The sequence below is a fragment of the Dermatophagoides farinae genome, chromosome 3, assembly GCF_024713945.1.
Source record: "Dermatophagoides farinae isolate YC_2012a chromosome 3, ASM2471394v1, whole genome shotgun sequence".
Taxonomy (NCBI): domain Eukaryota; kingdom Metazoa; phylum Arthropoda; class Arachnida; order Sarcoptiformes; family Pyroglyphidae; genus Dermatophagoides; species Dermatophagoides farinae.
Genome location: NC_134679.1, coordinates 6332440 through 6349405, shown reverse-complemented (window position 1 = coordinate 6349405; position 16966 = coordinate 6332440). Strand labels below are relative to the sequence as shown.

Here is a 16966-nt window from a genome sequence, read left to right as displayed (position 1 = left end):
AACGTTTTTTTTCATTTTATACAAAATATAATACGCAGAAGCAGTAATGACATCCTCTTTTATTTCATTTCATATTTTTTTTTGATACATACACACCCACAAACTATATATACCATTTTGTGTATGTTTATAACTATAGAATTTTCTTGATTTTTCTTCCTTGATCTTTTGTTTTTGCTAGATGATTCGTGTGTTTATATTCGAGAAGAAGTTAAATTGCGTTATAACTATAGATGATATAGGATTTTTTTTAAACATGGTAACATAGTATGGTCTTTGAACTTTATCCGCTCACGGGTGAATGAAATCCGTTTTTGATTGCGTTTCAAAAACAAAACAAAACAAAAATTGTTAAAGATCCATATGGATTTTAATGAAAAAAATCATCATCATCATCATTTGATCATAAAAAAGGCGTCATATAAATGTCATTCAAATTAAAATGTCGTCATATGATCGTATATTGAGATGTATATGTATATTGCTTGTTAACGTTTCAATGTTGATGATGATTAATCAATCACATCATTCCAACCATAGAGTGTAATTTATAACAAAAAAAAATGTCAAGAAATTGATGAAATCATCACGGGGCACCAAACAGTTTTTTTTCTATCACATCATTTCCAAAAAAATGAATAAATTTCTTCATTTTGATTCAATTCAATCCATGTGATTCTAAGAATAATAATAAGAATGTATCAAATCAAATATCTTGGAATCGATTCAAAATATACTCACCGGTTTATATTTACAGGCACAGGTAGATAGAATTCAATTTTTCTTTGTAATTAAATCATTATGATGACGAAGAATTCTTTCTGAACGTTTACGACGATTATTATATGGATTCATTTTGATCATTAATACTAAAAATGTAATGAAACGATGAAAAATTATGTTAAACACAAGCATCAATATACAGGTATAAAAATATTCTTCATCATTCACAATGCCAAATTGATGGAGAATAATTTGAATTTCTTTCCTATCACTGTGGCAACGATTGAAACCATATTGCAATAATAACAATCCTTCAAAACCAAAACGAAGTGGTGAAAAATTGGCCAAAAATTTATAAAAATAATTTAAATGTTGTATTGGTGATGAATAACTTGATAATAAAAAATTCAATACAAGTGCTCCAACAATAATTGGTGCAAGATAGTTGAAATTGCCATTGGTTATTATTGATAATAAATGACCAATTGATTGCATGGCCAATGAACATAATAGAAAAAATATTACGATCCATACATAGATGCCCGGTTTTATAGATTCATAAATATCAAATATGAATGCATTGATCAATATTATTGCAATTATCGGTATGAATTCCGTTATCGATTTAACCAAGTAAAACATTCCTGTACTATACCAACCTATATGAAAGAAAAAAATTTTAGTTCAATTTTATCTTACAAAAATCCAGTCAAATTCTTACCATTACGATGTTCATTATGAAAATAGATCATATCGATGCAAAAAATAACACTAGCCTGTATTAGAATCCAATTCATTATTGTAAAAAATAAAAAATAATTATATAACACATTATTTTGTAGATCATTTTTTCGGATTTCAAAATCTGAATTCATACAAAAAATGTTTTGAAAATCATCTTCCAGATTTATACATCCATTTTCAATGGCAATTTTGGCTGGAAAAAAATGTCGTAACACTAATGACAACAGGATCGGAAATATGATGAACATTGAGAACATTTTCCAACGATAATTAATTATATATAATAAATTACGATGAAATAATATTTTTGAACATGTCAATGAAAATCTGTGACGATTTGTTTGTAGACCATCGATTATTAACTGAGTTTGCAGTGGTAATAATTGTCCACCATTATCAATGATTTCCTGATTTGTCATTTCAATCATACGCTGTACGATTTGATTATCATTTGAATCTTGACTACAATATTGTAGCAATTTTTCAATTGGAAACATTTTCGATTGTGGAATGGCAATTCTTTGTAAATATTGTGATATATTGATTGATCGACCAGAATATATACATCGTCCACCATAAGCCAGAACATAAAGTGAATCAAACATTAACAATAAATCTGTATGTGGCTGATGAATTGATGTAACGATTGTAACATTATGTTCATGTGCGATTCTACGTAAACAAGTGATAACAATTTCACTTGAATTTGAATCTAATCCACTTGTTGGTTCATCGATAAGGATTAAATTTGGCATTCGTAGAGATGTTAATTCCAAACCTACGGCTAGCCGTTTTCGTTGGCCACCTGAACAATTCTGTACAAATGTTTGAGCAACATCATTCATATCTAATTGTTGTAAAATTTTCCATGCAATACATTCATGATTAATCGTTGAATTAGCTGATTCATTTGAATTTTTCAAACGTGATGCAAATATTAAACTTTGTAATACGGTTAGACCGGGTAATAAATGTCCAGAAATTTCTTGCGTTATATAACATGTATTAATTGGCATAAATTTACTAAGAAAAAATTCACTTTCATCACTTAATCGTGTTTTATATTGTCCATTCAGGATTTTCAATAATGATGTCTTCCCAGAGCCAGATGGACCCATCAATGCATTTATGGTGCCAAATTTCAATTGTCCATTTAGATTATTCAATATTAATCGATCATCGGTATCATTAATTGAACGTGTTTCATAAATTGATTCATTAGCAAACAACGATAATGAACGCCAACCAATGATGATTTTATCACGTGAAAAATGTTGAAAATTTAATTCGGCTTCTTTTTTCATTCTTTGTTGATTATTTATAACAGATAAATCGATATCGATTGATGATGGATCAATATTTGGTTGTTTATCATCATTTTGTAAACAATGTATATCATTTTGTTGTTGTTGATTAAATTGTTTACGTTTAGTAAATATCCAAATGGTTATTTCACCAAAATGATAACGAAGTAATAGAAAACTCAATATTCTTAGCAAAATAATTTGAATGATTAATTTCCATACATCAAGATAAACATGATCAATATTTACACCAAAATCTTCCAATACAAATGATTTTCGTTGATTTTGACAATCACGATCTAAACCATAAAATGAATACATCAGTCCATTGGAGATAATTTTTCCAGCTATTAATCCCGATAATAAACGATAAAAAATATCATCATCAATCATTAATGATGAATTCAGTACATAACCACTGAATAATAGAAATGTTTGATAGAAAAACATTCCCATAAGAATGGCCAGTTCAACATGTTGTATGAATATTACACTCCATAAATGGCCAAAACTTTGTAAATAGACGATATTGATGAAAATGAAATAGATAAAATGTAATAGACGGTCAATATTCACTGTTGACATATCAACATGGCTATGATCAACACTAAAATAGATGATTATTCCAGTATGAATAGCAATGATAATTAATTCAATGAATCGAATCATCAACGTTGTTATATAGAATACACTTGTACTATACCATTCTATGAATGAATTACAAGAAGAAAAAATTATTCAAAATTTGATTCATTGATTATCAACTTACGATTACGATGTTCATGACGAAAAATTCTTAGCAACGATGTAAAAGCCACTGTACTGACCAACATGATTGAAAATCCAGATATACTTTGACAATACCATTGATATTTTTTATAATCATCTATAGTGGCTTCATTTTGTAATCGATCCAAACATGTTTGATTTGTTGTACGTTCATCATCATAACAAATATTTGTTTGAACAATATTTGAATCAAAAAATGATGCAATGAATGGTATACTTATTGCATAAAATAGTAGAAAAGTAATTAACTGTCTCCATTGTATCAAGAATACAATGTGAAACATTCGATAAAATTGTAGATAAAAATCTCGAAAACAAAATGATCTATTTTGCATAATAATCCAATTTCGTTGAAATAGTAATTGTTCATGATCAACAATAAATGATTGTGTGAGACGTTCGTTTTCTTCACGATTCACATCGATGGCTAAACGACGAACAATATCATTGTCATTGATATTATTACAAGCAATTTTCATATATTCTTCAATTGGCGGTTTTTGCTGTTGTTGATCCATTCGTTCAATGTTGATCTTATCGTCGAGCAGATTCGGTGCATCAGAATAGATACAAACACCACCTTTAGCTAATATGTAGATTTTATCAAAAAGTTCCAGAATATCTGAATTTGGTGAATGAATTGAAACCACAATGGTGGTCATTTGATTATTTTTAGCCAATTTATGTAAACATTGCATGACCAACAGTGCAGAATTACTATCCAATCCTGTGGTTGGTTCATCAATGAATAAAAACGATGGCGGTGATAATGACATCAATTCTTGTGCAATAACAATTCTTCGTTGTTCACCACCGGAACATTGATCAAATCGATTATCAAGAATCGATTCCGGTAATGATAATTGTTTTATAACACTGCGAATATGTTCATCACATTCACGATGTTGGTGATTATTTTTAAAACAAAATGAATACCATAATAGATGTCGAATTTTCATGCCCGGAATAATAACGGTTTCATGTGAATGTTGTTCAATAACACGTATGGATGGTAAATTATTTTCACATTTATTCAGATAAATTTCCGAATGATTTTTCAGACCCGATTTATTAATCATACCATTAAGACAATTTAATAATGTTGTTTTACCGGAACCACTTGGTCCCAATAAACCATTCATAGTTCCATAATGAAATTGGCCATTCAAACAATTTAAAATGGATTTTTTCTTTGTGGATCGTTGAAAAACGGATCCACTAACATCATAGGAAAGATTACGCCATGCAATGGATATTTGATTTGGTGGCCGAGGGTCTAAAAAATTTTCCATTGTCAGCAAAAAAAAAAAAAAAAACAAAAAAATCCGACAATTTAAAAAAAGGATGGTCGTTTGTGAATGAACAAAAATAAAAATGACTTATCCCTTGAAATATTTTGATTTTTATATATATAAAGATCACTGATAAGCTCTTTCACATAACCAAAAACAAGCGAATCAAATGTTGTTTTTCCGATAAATTTTTGTTTTTTTTTGCACTAGAAATCACCACCATTTTGATGAATTTAAACAAATGAGTACATTTTATTTATGGAAAAATCACACATGCATGTGATCATTTTGAATGTTTCAATGTAACAACAAATGGTAAAATAACAAATGTTTTCCCTCTTTAAATTGTGAACAGATTCAAACTGGTTATATATTTAATAATCAAAATCTTCATTTTTGTTTTTGCTGCTACTACTGTTTCAAGTTCACTGACACACCGTAATCATCAATCTTGACTTAATTTATTCTTAAAATTTGTTTTTTTTTCGCTTAGGAATTCAAATTTAGCCAATAATATATATTTTGATTGAAGATTCATGAAGGCCAATGATAAAATTTTGAATTTGGATGATTAAAAAAAAATACAATTGAAATAGTCCAAGTCAAAGCTCTTTAGGTGGATATAGGTATTTGATGTTTTGTTGATTTTTTTGATCAATGTTTTTTTTTCAATGAATAATTATGATGAATGCAGAGCTGAAACATCGTCGTGAACAATTTATCCATGGTAATCATGGCAGTAATGGACCTTGGGAAATATTTCAATTGATTATAATCGCTCAATTTTCTCATATTTTATACGAATCGTTTATATTTGCTTTTCCAAATCTACGAAAAACATGGCCCATTCTGTTGTTTATCATCGATTTTTTGATGATATATTCACCATTCATTATGGCTGTAACCGTCTGGCATGATCACATTGTTTTGTTATTGACAACCATTTCAGTATTGATATTGTTCAATTTTTCCATTTATGTCATGTACAATTCGAAACGTATTTGTTGGCGAAACATTGGCCAACAATCAATACAGTATCCTGATTCAAAAAGATTTCCATACATATCAAATATGATGTCATCATTATTATTGGCCACATGTTTAGCCATATTTGCCGTGGATTTTCGCTCATTTGATCGCCGTTTTTCCAAAACAGAAATGTACGGTTGGAGTTTGATGGACGTTGGTGTCGGTTGTTTCATCGCCATCAATGGTGCATTGTCTCCAGAATCTCGGTTGATAAATAGCAATGTTTCTTTGATAGCGAGATTTATGAAAACTTTACGCTCTTCATTTCCATTATTGGTGATTGGATTCATTCGTTTGGCAGCAGTCAAATCGGTAAACTATCAAGAACATGTTACTGAATATGGTGTTCATTGGAATTTTTTCTTTACAATCAGTTTTGTCAAGGTAATATTAATCTGAAATGTGTTTTCATTTGATTTGACAATTTTTTTTTCGTTCTAAAAAAATAGATTCTATCTTCAATTTTATGTGCCTTTCTTGGTAGTAGAATCAATCTTTGTGCTGTATCGATAATGGTGATGATTGTACAGCAAATGATGCTCAAAATATTTGGCACCGAATTCATAATGGATTCATCGAATCGTACATTGAATGTATTCACAGCCAACAAAGAAGGACTATTGTCATTGCCAGGATTCATTTCCATTTATTTATTTTTCGTTCAATTGGGTAGAAATTACATTCCAAAAAGGTTAGTATATATGATTGATTGTAATATGGAAACCAAATGAAGAAATTTAATAAAATTGATACATTTGAATTTTACAGAGAAAAAGTTTCCGAACTATTATCGATTAGCATGCAAATCATAATCATTGGTTTACAATCATTGGCAATAATGTTTGCCGCTCATCATCTATTGGAACCAGTATCACGACGTGAAGCAAATATGTCATTCATTTGTTTTATCATTTGTTGTGCATGTTTAAACATTTTGATTGAACTAGTCTATTTCCTTTGGATACAGATAGCTAAACCGAATTTTTCCGATTATGAAAGTTTGGTTTTTACCGTCATCAATCGAAAAGGATTATTGATATTTTTGATAGCCAATCTTATAACAGGCCTCGTCAATCTTACCATTGATACGATGGCCATGAACAATGTAATGTCTGTGTTATTGATTCATTTGTATGGTGTTATTCTTACATTTTCTGGTTTTATTTTGGATAAAATTTTTCGTTAAATAAATTTCTTTATTTTATTTTTTGAAACAAAAAAATTTTGTCATTTGTTTTTAATGATCAAAAACAAAAATTAAGATCGAAGAATGGGTGGTTCTTTTTCACCCAACAAATGACCAATAATGTGCATACGATCTGAACCGAAAACCCAACTGGCATTATTATTATCACTATGCACTAGAGTGATTGGAAGACCAAATCCACCCAATTCGATTGGTCGTTTAGTATTTTTCTCCAATTGAGCTCGATTCTCATCGCTTTCCATTACATTGATAGCTTTTTCAACTACATCAGAAGCTATTCCTTCTTTCATGGCCAATTGTCGTAGAACATCAACTTGCCAGACTTGTTGTGGTGATTCCTGGTAAAAACCATCAAAAATAACACCCACCAAACGATTAAATGTAGCTTCATCCGAATGATTTTGGATGGCCGCCAAGAATAACTGTGTGTTAGCCATCGGAGATTCTGTGACAATTTTGCGGAATTCCTTGGGTGTGGCATACTTCATCTGATCATTATCAAACGGTAATGACAATTTTTAAAATTAAAATCTAAAAAACAATTCAATTACCTTGTAATAATCGGCTAGCATAACCAAATCTCGTGTAAGATAAGCTAGTTTTGCTGGATTCATTGCCGGAGATAAATTACCCGATGCTTCGAAAATATTTCGAATCAAAACAGGCGTCATTCGTAATTGAGTCATTGATTTCCAATGATTCTGTTGTCGAATAAGTAATTCATATTGAATTCTTGAAAATGGTGATCGAATATCAAAGAAAAATTCAACGATTGTCATCTTGTCTTGTGTTGTTTATTGTTAAAACGATTGTGATCGCTCAAGTGTGATTATTGTTACTAACACGGATAAACAATAGTACAAGCTATTTTTATTGATTGATATGAGAGAAAAAAAAACACTTGAAAAATAGTCGTCTGAGTATGTTATTCATCATAGAATGGCGGTGGATATTTATTGTACTTAAAACAATCATCATCAAAATCAATTAAAATTTAATCATCATTCAAGGTTGTATAGAATGGGCGGCTCTTTTTTTTTTATCCAACCAATAATAATGTGCATAGCATTACATAGCTATTTCCATAAAATCATAAGGAAAATAGAAAAAAAAACTTTGTATTCGAATTCAATTCAATTGATTATTTATTTGCACTTTTTCACCGGAATTTATTTATCGGATACATTGCTCTATATATATAGATAGGTTTGGATTTGTGGCTAATTTACAAACATCATCATTATCATCATTTAAAAAAAATCAAAGTTCAAATAATAAGAATATAAATCAATGATGAATTATAAATATGTACAGAAAGACTTATTGCTTCGGTAAGTATGATAAATAAAATAAATCATAATCATGGCTAATTGATTGCCATTAATTATTATAATGATCACTCGAACAAAATATATCACTACATAGTTATTGATTTGATTTGTTTTGGTTTCAACAGTTTTGCCATCAACATAATCTAGATTCTGTACAAACAGTAACTATTGACGCTTGTTGAACGGTTAATGATTGTTCACTACTACCGACATTTAAATGTTTGATCGATGATGATGATGATGATGATTATTATTGGTAATAATTGTCATATTATTATCATTAGAATTATTATCGGTATGATTCATATATACCAATTCTACTTGTGAATGTGATTGTTTATCGTTATGATGATTTTTTGTATTGTTCGTATGAACCGTTTCCTGTTCTTTGGCCACTGCAAAATTTACCGATGATGATTCTTCAACAATTGAACCACCATTATCATTTAGATGATTATTATTCATATTTTGATTTTGTTGTTGATTGATCTGAATTCGTCGTCCCATAATTTTGATTGCAGATAATTTGGCTCGATGATAAGCCGAAATCATATTGAATCCAAGAAATCTACAGTGAGATATTGAATAGTATGTAAAAAAAAGAATGAAATGGAACCATATCCCTTACCTGAGACAAATATATTCGACCAGAATTGCAGATCCAACCGATATCATTTTGACGTACATATGATGAAATAGCTTAACGATCATGATGGAACCACCAAGCGTACAACACATGATCATTATGATGGTAGCAGTCTTAAACCAATGAGCAATGGTTAAACCGGCTGGAAGCCAAACAGTTTCTTGTGAATGTTCAACCTTGTAAGCACTGCCACAAACTTTACAGGAAACCGGAGCAGTAGAACTTGAACATGATTCCATTAGCCATCGTAGTAAACAGCTATGATGTACAGCCGATACATCACCTCGACATAAACATGGTTGAATCATTGGACCGGCTTCTGGTTTCGATAAAGCTGTTTCATAACAAATCCAACATTCTGGTATGGTGGTCATGCTTTTTGCAGCATCCAAACGACCTCCCACCAGATATTCCGATTCGGCCACACTTTGATTTGCCAAACGACATTTATCATCATCATCCAAAGATTTCATAGATCGATGATCAAATTGTGATTGTCTTCGTTTCAGTATTCTTCGTGGATTCAGAATCCAAAGCTGTTCAGGCTGTATACAATTCCATAGTACACAAGGAAACCATAATGCAACACCAAATTCAACCACCCGAAACATGACTTGATGATAGTTTCGTGATAAAACTGCAACCTTATCTTTCCAAAGGAAACCGAATACTTCGGAAAGCATAAATAAAATTGTCACCAGCAATAATACGGCTTGTGAAATCAATCCTAAACGGGATTGTTGCAATTGTGAAATATCGGCGCTTATCGATTCGGATGATTCAGTTTCACGATCAGGAGCGAATGCTCCACGAACTTTGAAATAAACTTCAACACCATAGATGAGAAAGAATACGACTACAACAAGCATTAAGAATGCATAGATACTGTTGAATATGCTCATGAAAAAACCCTGGTATCGAATAGAAATAAAAAGCTTGAGATTAAAAAACATTGATTCAAATGAACAATCATTACCTTGTCAGTATCTGTAGGATTCGTAAAAGATAATAGAAGAAATTCAGCCAGATAAAGTGAATAACTAATACCGTTGAATAGAATGAATCCGAAAAAAGATTTGTCCAAAAAATGAGATTGTTCAACACTGGCATCCAAATGGAAAACCTGTAATATAATACGTCAATACAACAATTTCCAAACTATCACAATAATCAACAAAATACACATACCTCGGCCCAAAAACAGACCAACAATGATGATCCACTCATCAGTATTGGATAATAGGCAGACATTAAACTTTCGGTCCATGCTAATTGACCATTTGATGGTGAACTAAAATAAAAACCACGAATTGCTGTTGCAATACAGATGAAAAAATACAGTGCCTTTTGGATGTTTACACGGAATGCTCTTGTTATTGATCGTGGTTTTTGTCTTGCAATCTCTGAATTAATACACAACATAAGCTGAATGAATGATACAACACAAATCATATAGTAAACGGTTGAAAAGGAAATATAATATTTAAGATTTGGATGATCACACGTTCCACCGCTATATTCAACCTAAAATCAATTAGTCAGACAAACAATTTATGGTTTTTTGCCATTTTTTTTATAAAAGTATATTTACCTCACAGAAACAAGTACCATTATAACAATCACCATGACCCGAGCAATTGGATCGACATGAATTATCAGAAAATGGTGATAATGATGATTGTGATTGTCTCATTGTAACTAGTGATGATGATGATGATGGTGATGATGACCAAAACAAAGAATGATGACGAGTTCTAATGCTATTCACATTTCTTGACGATATTGTACGTCGATCTTTATGGCGAAAATTCATCATAGGATTAGATGTAGTGAATTTTTTCAACGATGTATCAATTTGATTCAATAAATCTACTGGTGAATTGATCATATTTGTCGGCGATGCTACTGTTGCTGCTACTGAGGATTTATCATTCATCATGATTGTAGCCGATGAATAGATATTGGAACGTTGGGATGATGATGATGATGAATCAATTATTGTTTGATTGAAACTATCATTACTAAGCACAGGTGATGACAATAAAATTATAAACATAATAAAATAAATGAAAACAAATTCATAGTTGAGATAAATCCATGATAAGAAAGTATTTTCTCTGATGATACAATCTTTTTTTTCGATTATTGTTCGATTCATTTTGTTATGAGGCACCAGGCCACTAATAGACATTTCAATTGGTTCAAAATTTTTGAAAACAATTTATTTTTGAAAAGGTTGATAATAAATGATTATTATGTAAACTATCAATTTATTGATGATGATGATGACATTGATCAATTGATCTCTGAAGTGGGTCATCCAATCAATTAATCAACAATCAGATAGAGAAAAACCATGTGGCCAATTTATAATTGATTATCATTCTCCACTTATGACAATGATGATTGATTCTATAGATTGATGGATACACTTGAAATTGATTTGTCATTCAAACGTATATATTGGAATATTGGATTGATTAAATAAAAAAAAGTAGAGTATCGAGTGATTGGATTAAATTAAATTTTAACCCAATGATTCTTAATTTCAAATACCAATTTTTATCCAAATCTGCACATATGATCCATTAGTACGTACGTTGGTTATCACTAAATATTTTGTCCGACTAAAATGCATATACGACTTTGATCCATTCAACATTTAAACGATATTCTCATACACACACACACAAATATAATGATTGCAATTTATTTATGTCCGGTAATCACCGGTTTTTAATAAATAAAAAAAAAATTGATGATAATTGTAATGATCATATCACAAAGGACAATTCAGTGTTAAGAAAACATTGAGTAGAATTTTTATTTTTTTCCGATCAAACAAATAAAAATAATCCGTTGTTTACAATGAAAGAGAAATATAACAACAACAACAACGACAACAATATATTGACTATAATATATATAAATGCTACTACTACGCAATATAAATATATTATGGCGATGATGATGATTGAGCAATACTGTATCAATGTAATAAATGATGAATACATTTATAGAGAAAAAAAGGTAGAAGCATTACATAATGTCACAAGCTATATATATATATCTATATATGATGATGCTATCAACATATACACATGTTTGAAATGAAAATCTAAACACTATTCACATACAACGTTACAACTTTATGCTTGCTTGTGGCAGACGATAATATAATTATATCATAGATAAATGCACGCTGAACAACAAATTTGATCAAGGATATCATCATCATCATCACGTTATTTTAATTTTGCTAGATAAGAATTTTTTTTTATATATATGAATCTAATGATCAACGATAACTTCATCATATAGGAAAAAAAAGTGAGCAAGAGTGTATATAATAAATTTATAGCCATGATTAAACATCCAAAAAGACGTTTTGAGAAAACATTGAATTTGGCACATCGATATTTTGTTTATACATCGATAGCATTTACATTGATCACAACTGGATTCATTGGAGTTCGATTCTATCATCATTATAAATTTGTACAAGAACAGAAAAAACTTCATACTGTCCGACAATTGCAACAACAACAACAACAAGAAGATCGAAATGTTGAAGATCCATTTGAAAAATTTGCCAATATCGATGATGTACCGAAAAAGATTGCCACTTCAAATTTTTAAACGGTATTTATTTATATTTTGATGAAAAGAAATTTTATTAACATTTTGAATGAAATCTCATAGATATAATAACAATTCTAATAGTAGCAGTGGATCGTCGTGGAAAATTTTACGCCTCAATCATATAGCCATTGCCAGTAAAGCCATCGAAGAATCGTCAATATTGTATCGTGATAAATTTCAGATGATCACATCGGATAAACATGCACAACCAGATCATGGTGTCAACACCATGTTCGTTGATTGTGGCAATACCAAAATTGAACTTCTTGATCCTATAGCCAATTGTAAAAGTCCAATTGAAAATTTTTTAGATAAAAATCCTACAGGTGGTATTCATCATCTTTGTTTTGAAGTGGATGATCTTGAAGCCGCTTGTAATGATTTACGTCAACGTGGTTTACGATTATTATCCGAACGTCCAAAAATCGGTGCTCATGGTAAACCGGTTATATTTTGTCATCCAAAAGATTGTTCCGGCGTACTCATTGAATTAGAACAGGCTTAGAATTAGACATTATTAAACAAAACAAAAAAAGAAAAGGGATGTAATCCGTTTTATATTTGTATGTATCATATATAACCAGATAATTAACTAATCAGATTATTAATAATAAAAAAAAACTCATACTAATCAAGCAAGTAAAATATCAAAATCATCTGTATGTATGTGTTATGATAATAATAAGAAGTGAACAAACAATTTTTTTTATCAATCGCAAAGGAACAGATCCAAAATGCCTTCATTGTTAGCTAAATTAAAATGATAATCTTGATTCGATGCTGGTGGTGATAAACGTAAAAATGGTAGATGACAATCCGGTATGACTAAATCATCGATATCAACTTTAATTTGTACTTGAGAAAATGGTTGTCGAATGTTGGCCATCGTTGTTGTCATCTCTTCTGGTTGATCAATCATAGAATTTGTTTCAGATTCAGTTGAATCTTCATCTTTTTGTGGTGGTGGTGGTGGTAGTAGTAATAGTGTTGGTGGTGGCGTATCTTCATCTTTTATTTCAGGAATCAACGAGTATGATGTCGATGTAGTAATCGATGATGTTGATGATGATTTAATTGTATTTGGTGTACTTTTCGTAGCATAAACAGGTTCACTAGGCTGTATCAATATGTTTGACGATTGTTGTTGTGATTGCTGAGCATTGTTTTCATCTTGTTCCATTTCATTGCGATCTTTTCGGCCACCTCGAGTGGTTATCGATGATGATGTCGATTCCTGGATGGATCTACTGGATGATGTTGTTCTAGCTGTTGGACAGAAAAGATGATGTTGTGCTGCTCGTCTAGGTGATAGATGCCGAGATGGTAAAACGGGTGCTGAATCTTTTTCTTTTTTTCTTCGATTCTTTGCAGCTTCCTGTTTGGTTGTTCGATTCGACGATTTTCGGGTAACTTTCGTTTTACTATTGCTTGTGGTCACAGTATTCGATGACACATCTTCGGAAGGTGGCTTATTCGCCTCATCCATCGTCATGCCAGTCTCTTCGAGTATTTTTTGTTCCAAAATCAAACGATCTTTTTCTTGCACAATCGGTTGATTACGTTGAGCTTCGATTCTTTGTGATTCAATCAGTCGTTTAAGATGAGCGTATTTTTTTCGTTTATAAGCCGGAATCGGATTCGACTGTTGTCCAGTTGATTTTCCATTTTTATCGAAATTTTCATCATCGTCAGCATCGAATTGTTGATTGACAATCATGACATGAGCTGGATCATTATCGGATTTTAAATGTATTTGATTACATGAACCACGTTTTCTGAGCATCTGAATTTGACGTAAAGATTTTTGATAATCACTATAGTCATGAGTGTCATGCAATCCAAGCTGGCTAAGATTGGATACCTGATCAGCCTGAAAGTTATTATCATCATTGAGCTGATCATCATTTTGTTGGTCAGATCGGGCCATCGTTTCGACACGCATCTTGGCACCTGGTGGTGCCTGTATAATCATCATGTTACAATTTTTGCCAAACATTCGACATAATTCATCATGTGTACAATATACATAACGTTTGTGGTTGGCATAGCATTGCTCGTCCATAATGTTGACCATCGATTGTTTGGCCCAACTCAGATGTTCATCCAGTTCCATTTCTTTAATGTCCAATTCGATAAGTTCATCTTTGAGTGTCATAAGACGTTCAGTTACTTCTCGTGCATTACAGCCCGGTCCACCACCGAGCCATTGGATAGAATTCTTTGATTTCTTTTCAATTAAACCGATACCTTCCAAAACATTGGTTATATCGTAGATTCTACGTTTTTGTCTCACTTCGAGCAAATCAGCAGCCGATTTTAGATCGAGTACGCCATTCTTTGATTCTTGTAACAGCGTAACGAAACGAGTGGTCAATAGACCTAATGATTTTTCATGTCTGGTTGTTGCCAAACCACATCCATTGTTTGTATCCGAATATGAAGAACGTTGATCTAGATCGACAACCGGGAAATTTTGCATATCTTTTTTAATATTTAAAAAAGCTCGCTGAGGCGGCAACATCAGAATTGTTTGTTGGCCATTATTCTGGCTAGTATTTGGCAATGTTGGCGATACAATCGGTGATGATCCAGTGCTCGATAACGACATGAATGATGTGGATACATTTAACATTGATTGCTGCTGTGATTGTTGCTGATTCGATTCCGAAACTAAATTGACATCATTTGTATCGGTTATATTATCATCACTGGAGTCAAGTTGAATGGTTGGAACGAATAGATTCGAATGCTTATTTTCATCTTCAATCCGATTATTACTGGCAGCATTCATCTCAAGATTAATGCTGATTTCTGGTTCATGCACCATACTGTCCATTGATCCAGATGTCTGATTGTTTGGTTCATTGTTCGCATCTATTTGAATCGACGTAGGTTGTTGTTGTTGTTGTTGCTGCTGCTGTTGTTCAATTGGATTGGTCTCTGGCCAACTAGCAACAACAGAATCGGTTGAAATGACCGTTTGTTCAGTTTTAGTTTCTTCATTTGGCTGTTGTTGTTCAGTGAATACTGGAATATTGGTTTCAATTTGTTTGTTTTTGTTTGATTGATTATTGTAATCATTATTATCAACTACATTCGATAATGATTCAGTTTCAATCATAGCCGATGACAATTCAGTTGTAGCTGATGTTGGAACAATATCCACAATTGCCTGATTATCATGATCATGGTCCATGTTTATAATCGTTGTTGTTGTTGTCGATGTGTTTACATTATCGTTATTATCATTATCACACATTTGGCTATCCATGATTCTTTTCGCCACACGATTTTCGAATTCTATTTGTTTAACATTATTATTATATATTTGTTTTAATCACTATGATCAATATTTTTATTCAAATTACCTTTGTATTAAATTATCGAATCTAAATAAATTTTAATAGACAAAATAGCCAAAAAAAAAATATAGATGTTCGTTATAATATAGAGATTATGATGATCAAACAGGGCACTTCTCGCGCCGCTCACATATACCGAATTTCATTATTTTGCTATACACAACACACACACACACACACACACCACTTGTATCAACAACAGCATACCACATTTATTAATTAACGATCAAACGTGCACACATTGAGGTAGTGGCAATAAAAATACATATACAACAAATTCGTCTCATTAGTGATGTTAGTATATGTTATAATAATTCAAATGATATGTTTTCCAATTGATTTGTATACCACTACTTTTATGTATGTGATGATGTTATAATGTGGCCAACTCAAACACTCATACGCACACTTATTGTATCAAAAAAAAAAAAAAAAATCCGCGGATTACCTTTCATAGACAATCTTTATCTTTATTATTATTGATTATATTGATGATGACGACTATACAACCAAACACACCGGATATAATTAGGGTTTTAGAGTATGGTCACATTCATAGATAACGTTATACATGATTATTAATCTTGTTTTTTTTTCGAATCTATAGACTATATTTTATTATTTTTTTTCAACCATGACGATAATATCATGTCATGGACAAACAAACATCCATGGCGATTATAATAATGAATGATGAAGGTTGAATAATATGAAAACTAGAATAATATATATCCAAGGCCATTTTTATCCAAAATGATGTGTTTGTGTGTGTGTGTGTGTGTGTGTGACACACACCTGACTCCCACTTTTGTTTATTTGAAACTAATAAAAACACGAGTAGGTTTTTTAACACTACCATTCGTTGGTTCACCATTCAACTATATTTGGAATATATAT

The 16966-nt window shown here is 31.3% G+C and overlaps 6 protein-coding genes across 7 annotated transcripts; 2 read left to right on the top strand and 4 right to left on the bottom strand.

Annotated features, from left to right (window-relative positions):
* Nucleotides 1-351: 351 nt before the first annotated feature.
* On the bottom strand, nt 352-4964 carry LOC124494421 (uncharacterized). The gene is made up of 4 exons (XM_075729396.1): nt 3541-4964; nt 1445-3478; nt 742-1382; nt 352-678 (listed from the first exon to the last, which is right to left on the bottom strand). The coding sequence occupies exons 1-3, from the start codon at nt 4850-4852 to the stop codon at nt 775-777; spliced, it is 3954 nt and encodes a 1317-aa protein (XP_075585511.1). The 5' UTR covers nt 4853-4964; the 3' UTR covers nt 352-678; nt 742-774.
* Nucleotides 4965-5451: 487 nt separating this feature from the next.
* Nucleotides 5452-7103, top strand: LOC124494425 (phosphatidylinositol-glycan biosynthesis class W protein). Its single transcript, XM_047057589.2, has 3 exons — nt 5452-6265; nt 6331-6572; nt 6650-7103. The coding sequence occupies exons 1-3, from the start codon at nt 5534-5536 to the stop codon at nt 7065-7067; spliced, it is 1392 nt and encodes a 463-aa protein (XP_046913545.1). The 5' UTR covers nt 5452-5533; the 3' UTR covers nt 7068-7103.
* On the bottom strand, nt 7057-8025 carry LOC124494426 (glutathione S-transferase kappa 1-like). Its single transcript, XM_047057590.2, has 2 exons — nt 7640-8025; nt 7057-7576 (listed from the first exon to the last, which is right to left on the bottom strand). The coding sequence occupies exons 1-2, from the start codon at nt 7865-7867 to the stop codon at nt 7139-7141; spliced, it is 666 nt and encodes a 221-aa protein (XP_046913546.2). The 5' UTR covers nt 7868-8025; the 3' UTR covers nt 7057-7138.
* A 190-nt stretch (nt 8026-8215) lies between these two features.
* Nucleotides 8216-11928, bottom strand: LOC124494423 (uncharacterized). 2 transcript variants are annotated; one of them, XM_047057586.2, is made up of 6 exons: nt 11622-11928; nt 10657-11496; nt 10254-10589; nt 10042-10188; nt 9048-9976; nt 8216-8987 (listed from the first exon to the last, which is right to left on the bottom strand). In XM_047057586.2, exons 2-6 carry the CDS (start codon nt 11254-11256, stop codon nt 8633-8635), a joined length of 2367 nt encoding a protein of 788 aa, XP_046913542.2. In that variant the 5' UTR covers nt 11257-11496; nt 11622-11928; the 3' UTR covers nt 8216-8632. The 2 variants fall into 2 exon arrangements, with proteins under 2 accessions (XP_046913542.2, XP_075585512.1); XM_075729397.1 differs by having other exon boundaries at nt 11665-11928.
* Nucleotides 11929-12196: 268 nt separating this feature from the next.
* Nucleotides 12197-13383, top strand: LOC124494428 (ethylmalonyl-CoA/methylmalonyl-CoA epimerase). The gene is made up of 2 exons (XM_047057593.2): nt 12197-12707; nt 12768-13383. The coding sequence occupies exons 1-2, from the start codon at nt 12631-12633 to the stop codon at nt 13210-13212; spliced, it is 522 nt and encodes a 173-aa protein (XP_046913549.1). The 5' UTR covers nt 12197-12630; the 3' UTR covers nt 13213-13383.
* LOC124494422 (uncharacterized) lies at nt 13247-16214 on the bottom strand. Its single transcript, XM_047057583.2, has 2 exons — nt 16076-16214; nt 13247-16007 (listed from the first exon to the last, which is right to left on the bottom strand). Exon 2 carries the CDS (start codon nt 15976-15978, stop codon nt 13417-13419), a length of 2562 nt encoding a protein of 853 aa, XP_046913539.2. The 5' UTR covers nt 15979-16007; nt 16076-16214; the 3' UTR covers nt 13247-13416.
* Between the last annotated feature and the right edge of the window lie 752 nt (nt 16215-16966).

What these genes read in the sequence shown, in the direction of transcription:
- LOC124494421 (XM_075729396.1), bottom strand. Translation starts at nt 4,852, where the DNA reads ATGGAAAATTTTTTAGACCCTCGGCCACCAAATCAAATATCCATTGCA. An exon ending in TCGTCATGAACATCGTAATC is followed by an intron (nt 3,479 to 3,540) that starts GTAAGTTGATAA and finishes ATTCATTCATAG; the next exon opens with AATGGTATAGTACAAGTGTA. An exon ending in TCATAATGAACATCGTAATG is followed by an intron (nt 1,383 to 1,444) that starts GTAAGAATTTGA and finishes TCTTTCATATAG; the next exon opens with GTTGGTATAGTACAGGAATG.
- LOC124494422 (XM_047057583.2), bottom strand. Translation starts at nt 15,978, where the DNA reads ATGGATAGCCAAATGTGTGATAATGATAATAACGATAATGTAAACACA.
- LOC124494426 (XM_047057590.2), bottom strand. Translation starts at nt 7,867, where the DNA reads ATGACAATCGTTGAATTTTTCTTTGATATTCGATCACCATTTTCAAGA. An exon ending in TGCTAGCCGATTATTACAAG is followed by an intron (nt 7,577 to 7,639) that starts GTAATTGAATTG and finishes GATAATGATCAG; the next exon opens with ATGAAGTATGCCACACCCAA.
- LOC124494428 (XM_047057593.2), top strand. Translation starts at nt 12,631, where the DNA reads ATGTTGAAGATCCATTTGAAAAATTTGCCAATATCGATGATGTACCGA. An exon ending in CCACTTCAAATTTTTAAACG is followed by an intron (nt 12,708 to 12,767) that starts GTATTTATTTAT and finishes GAAATCTCATAG; the next exon opens with ATATAATAACAATTCTAATA.
- LOC124494423 (XM_047057586.2), bottom strand. Translation starts at nt 11,256, where the DNA reads ATGTCTATTAGTGGCCTGGTGCCTCATAACAAAATGAATCGAACAATA. An exon ending in ATGGTACTTGTTTCTGTGAG is followed by an intron (nt 10,590 to 10,656) that starts GTAAATATACTT and finishes AATTGATTTTAG; the next exon opens with GTTGAATATAGCGGTGGAAC. An exon ending in TGGTCTGTTTTTGGGCCGAG is followed by an intron (nt 10,189 to 10,253) that starts GTATGTGTATTT and finishes ATTATATTACAG; the next exon opens with GTTTTCCATTTGGATGCCAG.
- LOC124494425 (XM_047057589.2), top strand. Translation starts at nt 5,534, where the DNA reads ATGATGAATGCAGAGCTGAAACATCGTCGTGAACAATTTATCCATGGT. An exon ending in TTACAATCAGTTTTGTCAAG is followed by an intron (nt 6,266 to 6,330) that starts GTAATATTAATC and finishes CTAAAAAAATAG; the next exon opens with ATTCTATCTTCAATTTTATG. An exon ending in AGAAATTACATTCCAAAAAG is followed by an intron (nt 6,573 to 6,649) that starts GTTAGTATATAT and finishes TGAATTTTACAG; the next exon opens with AGAAAAAGTTTCCGAACTAT.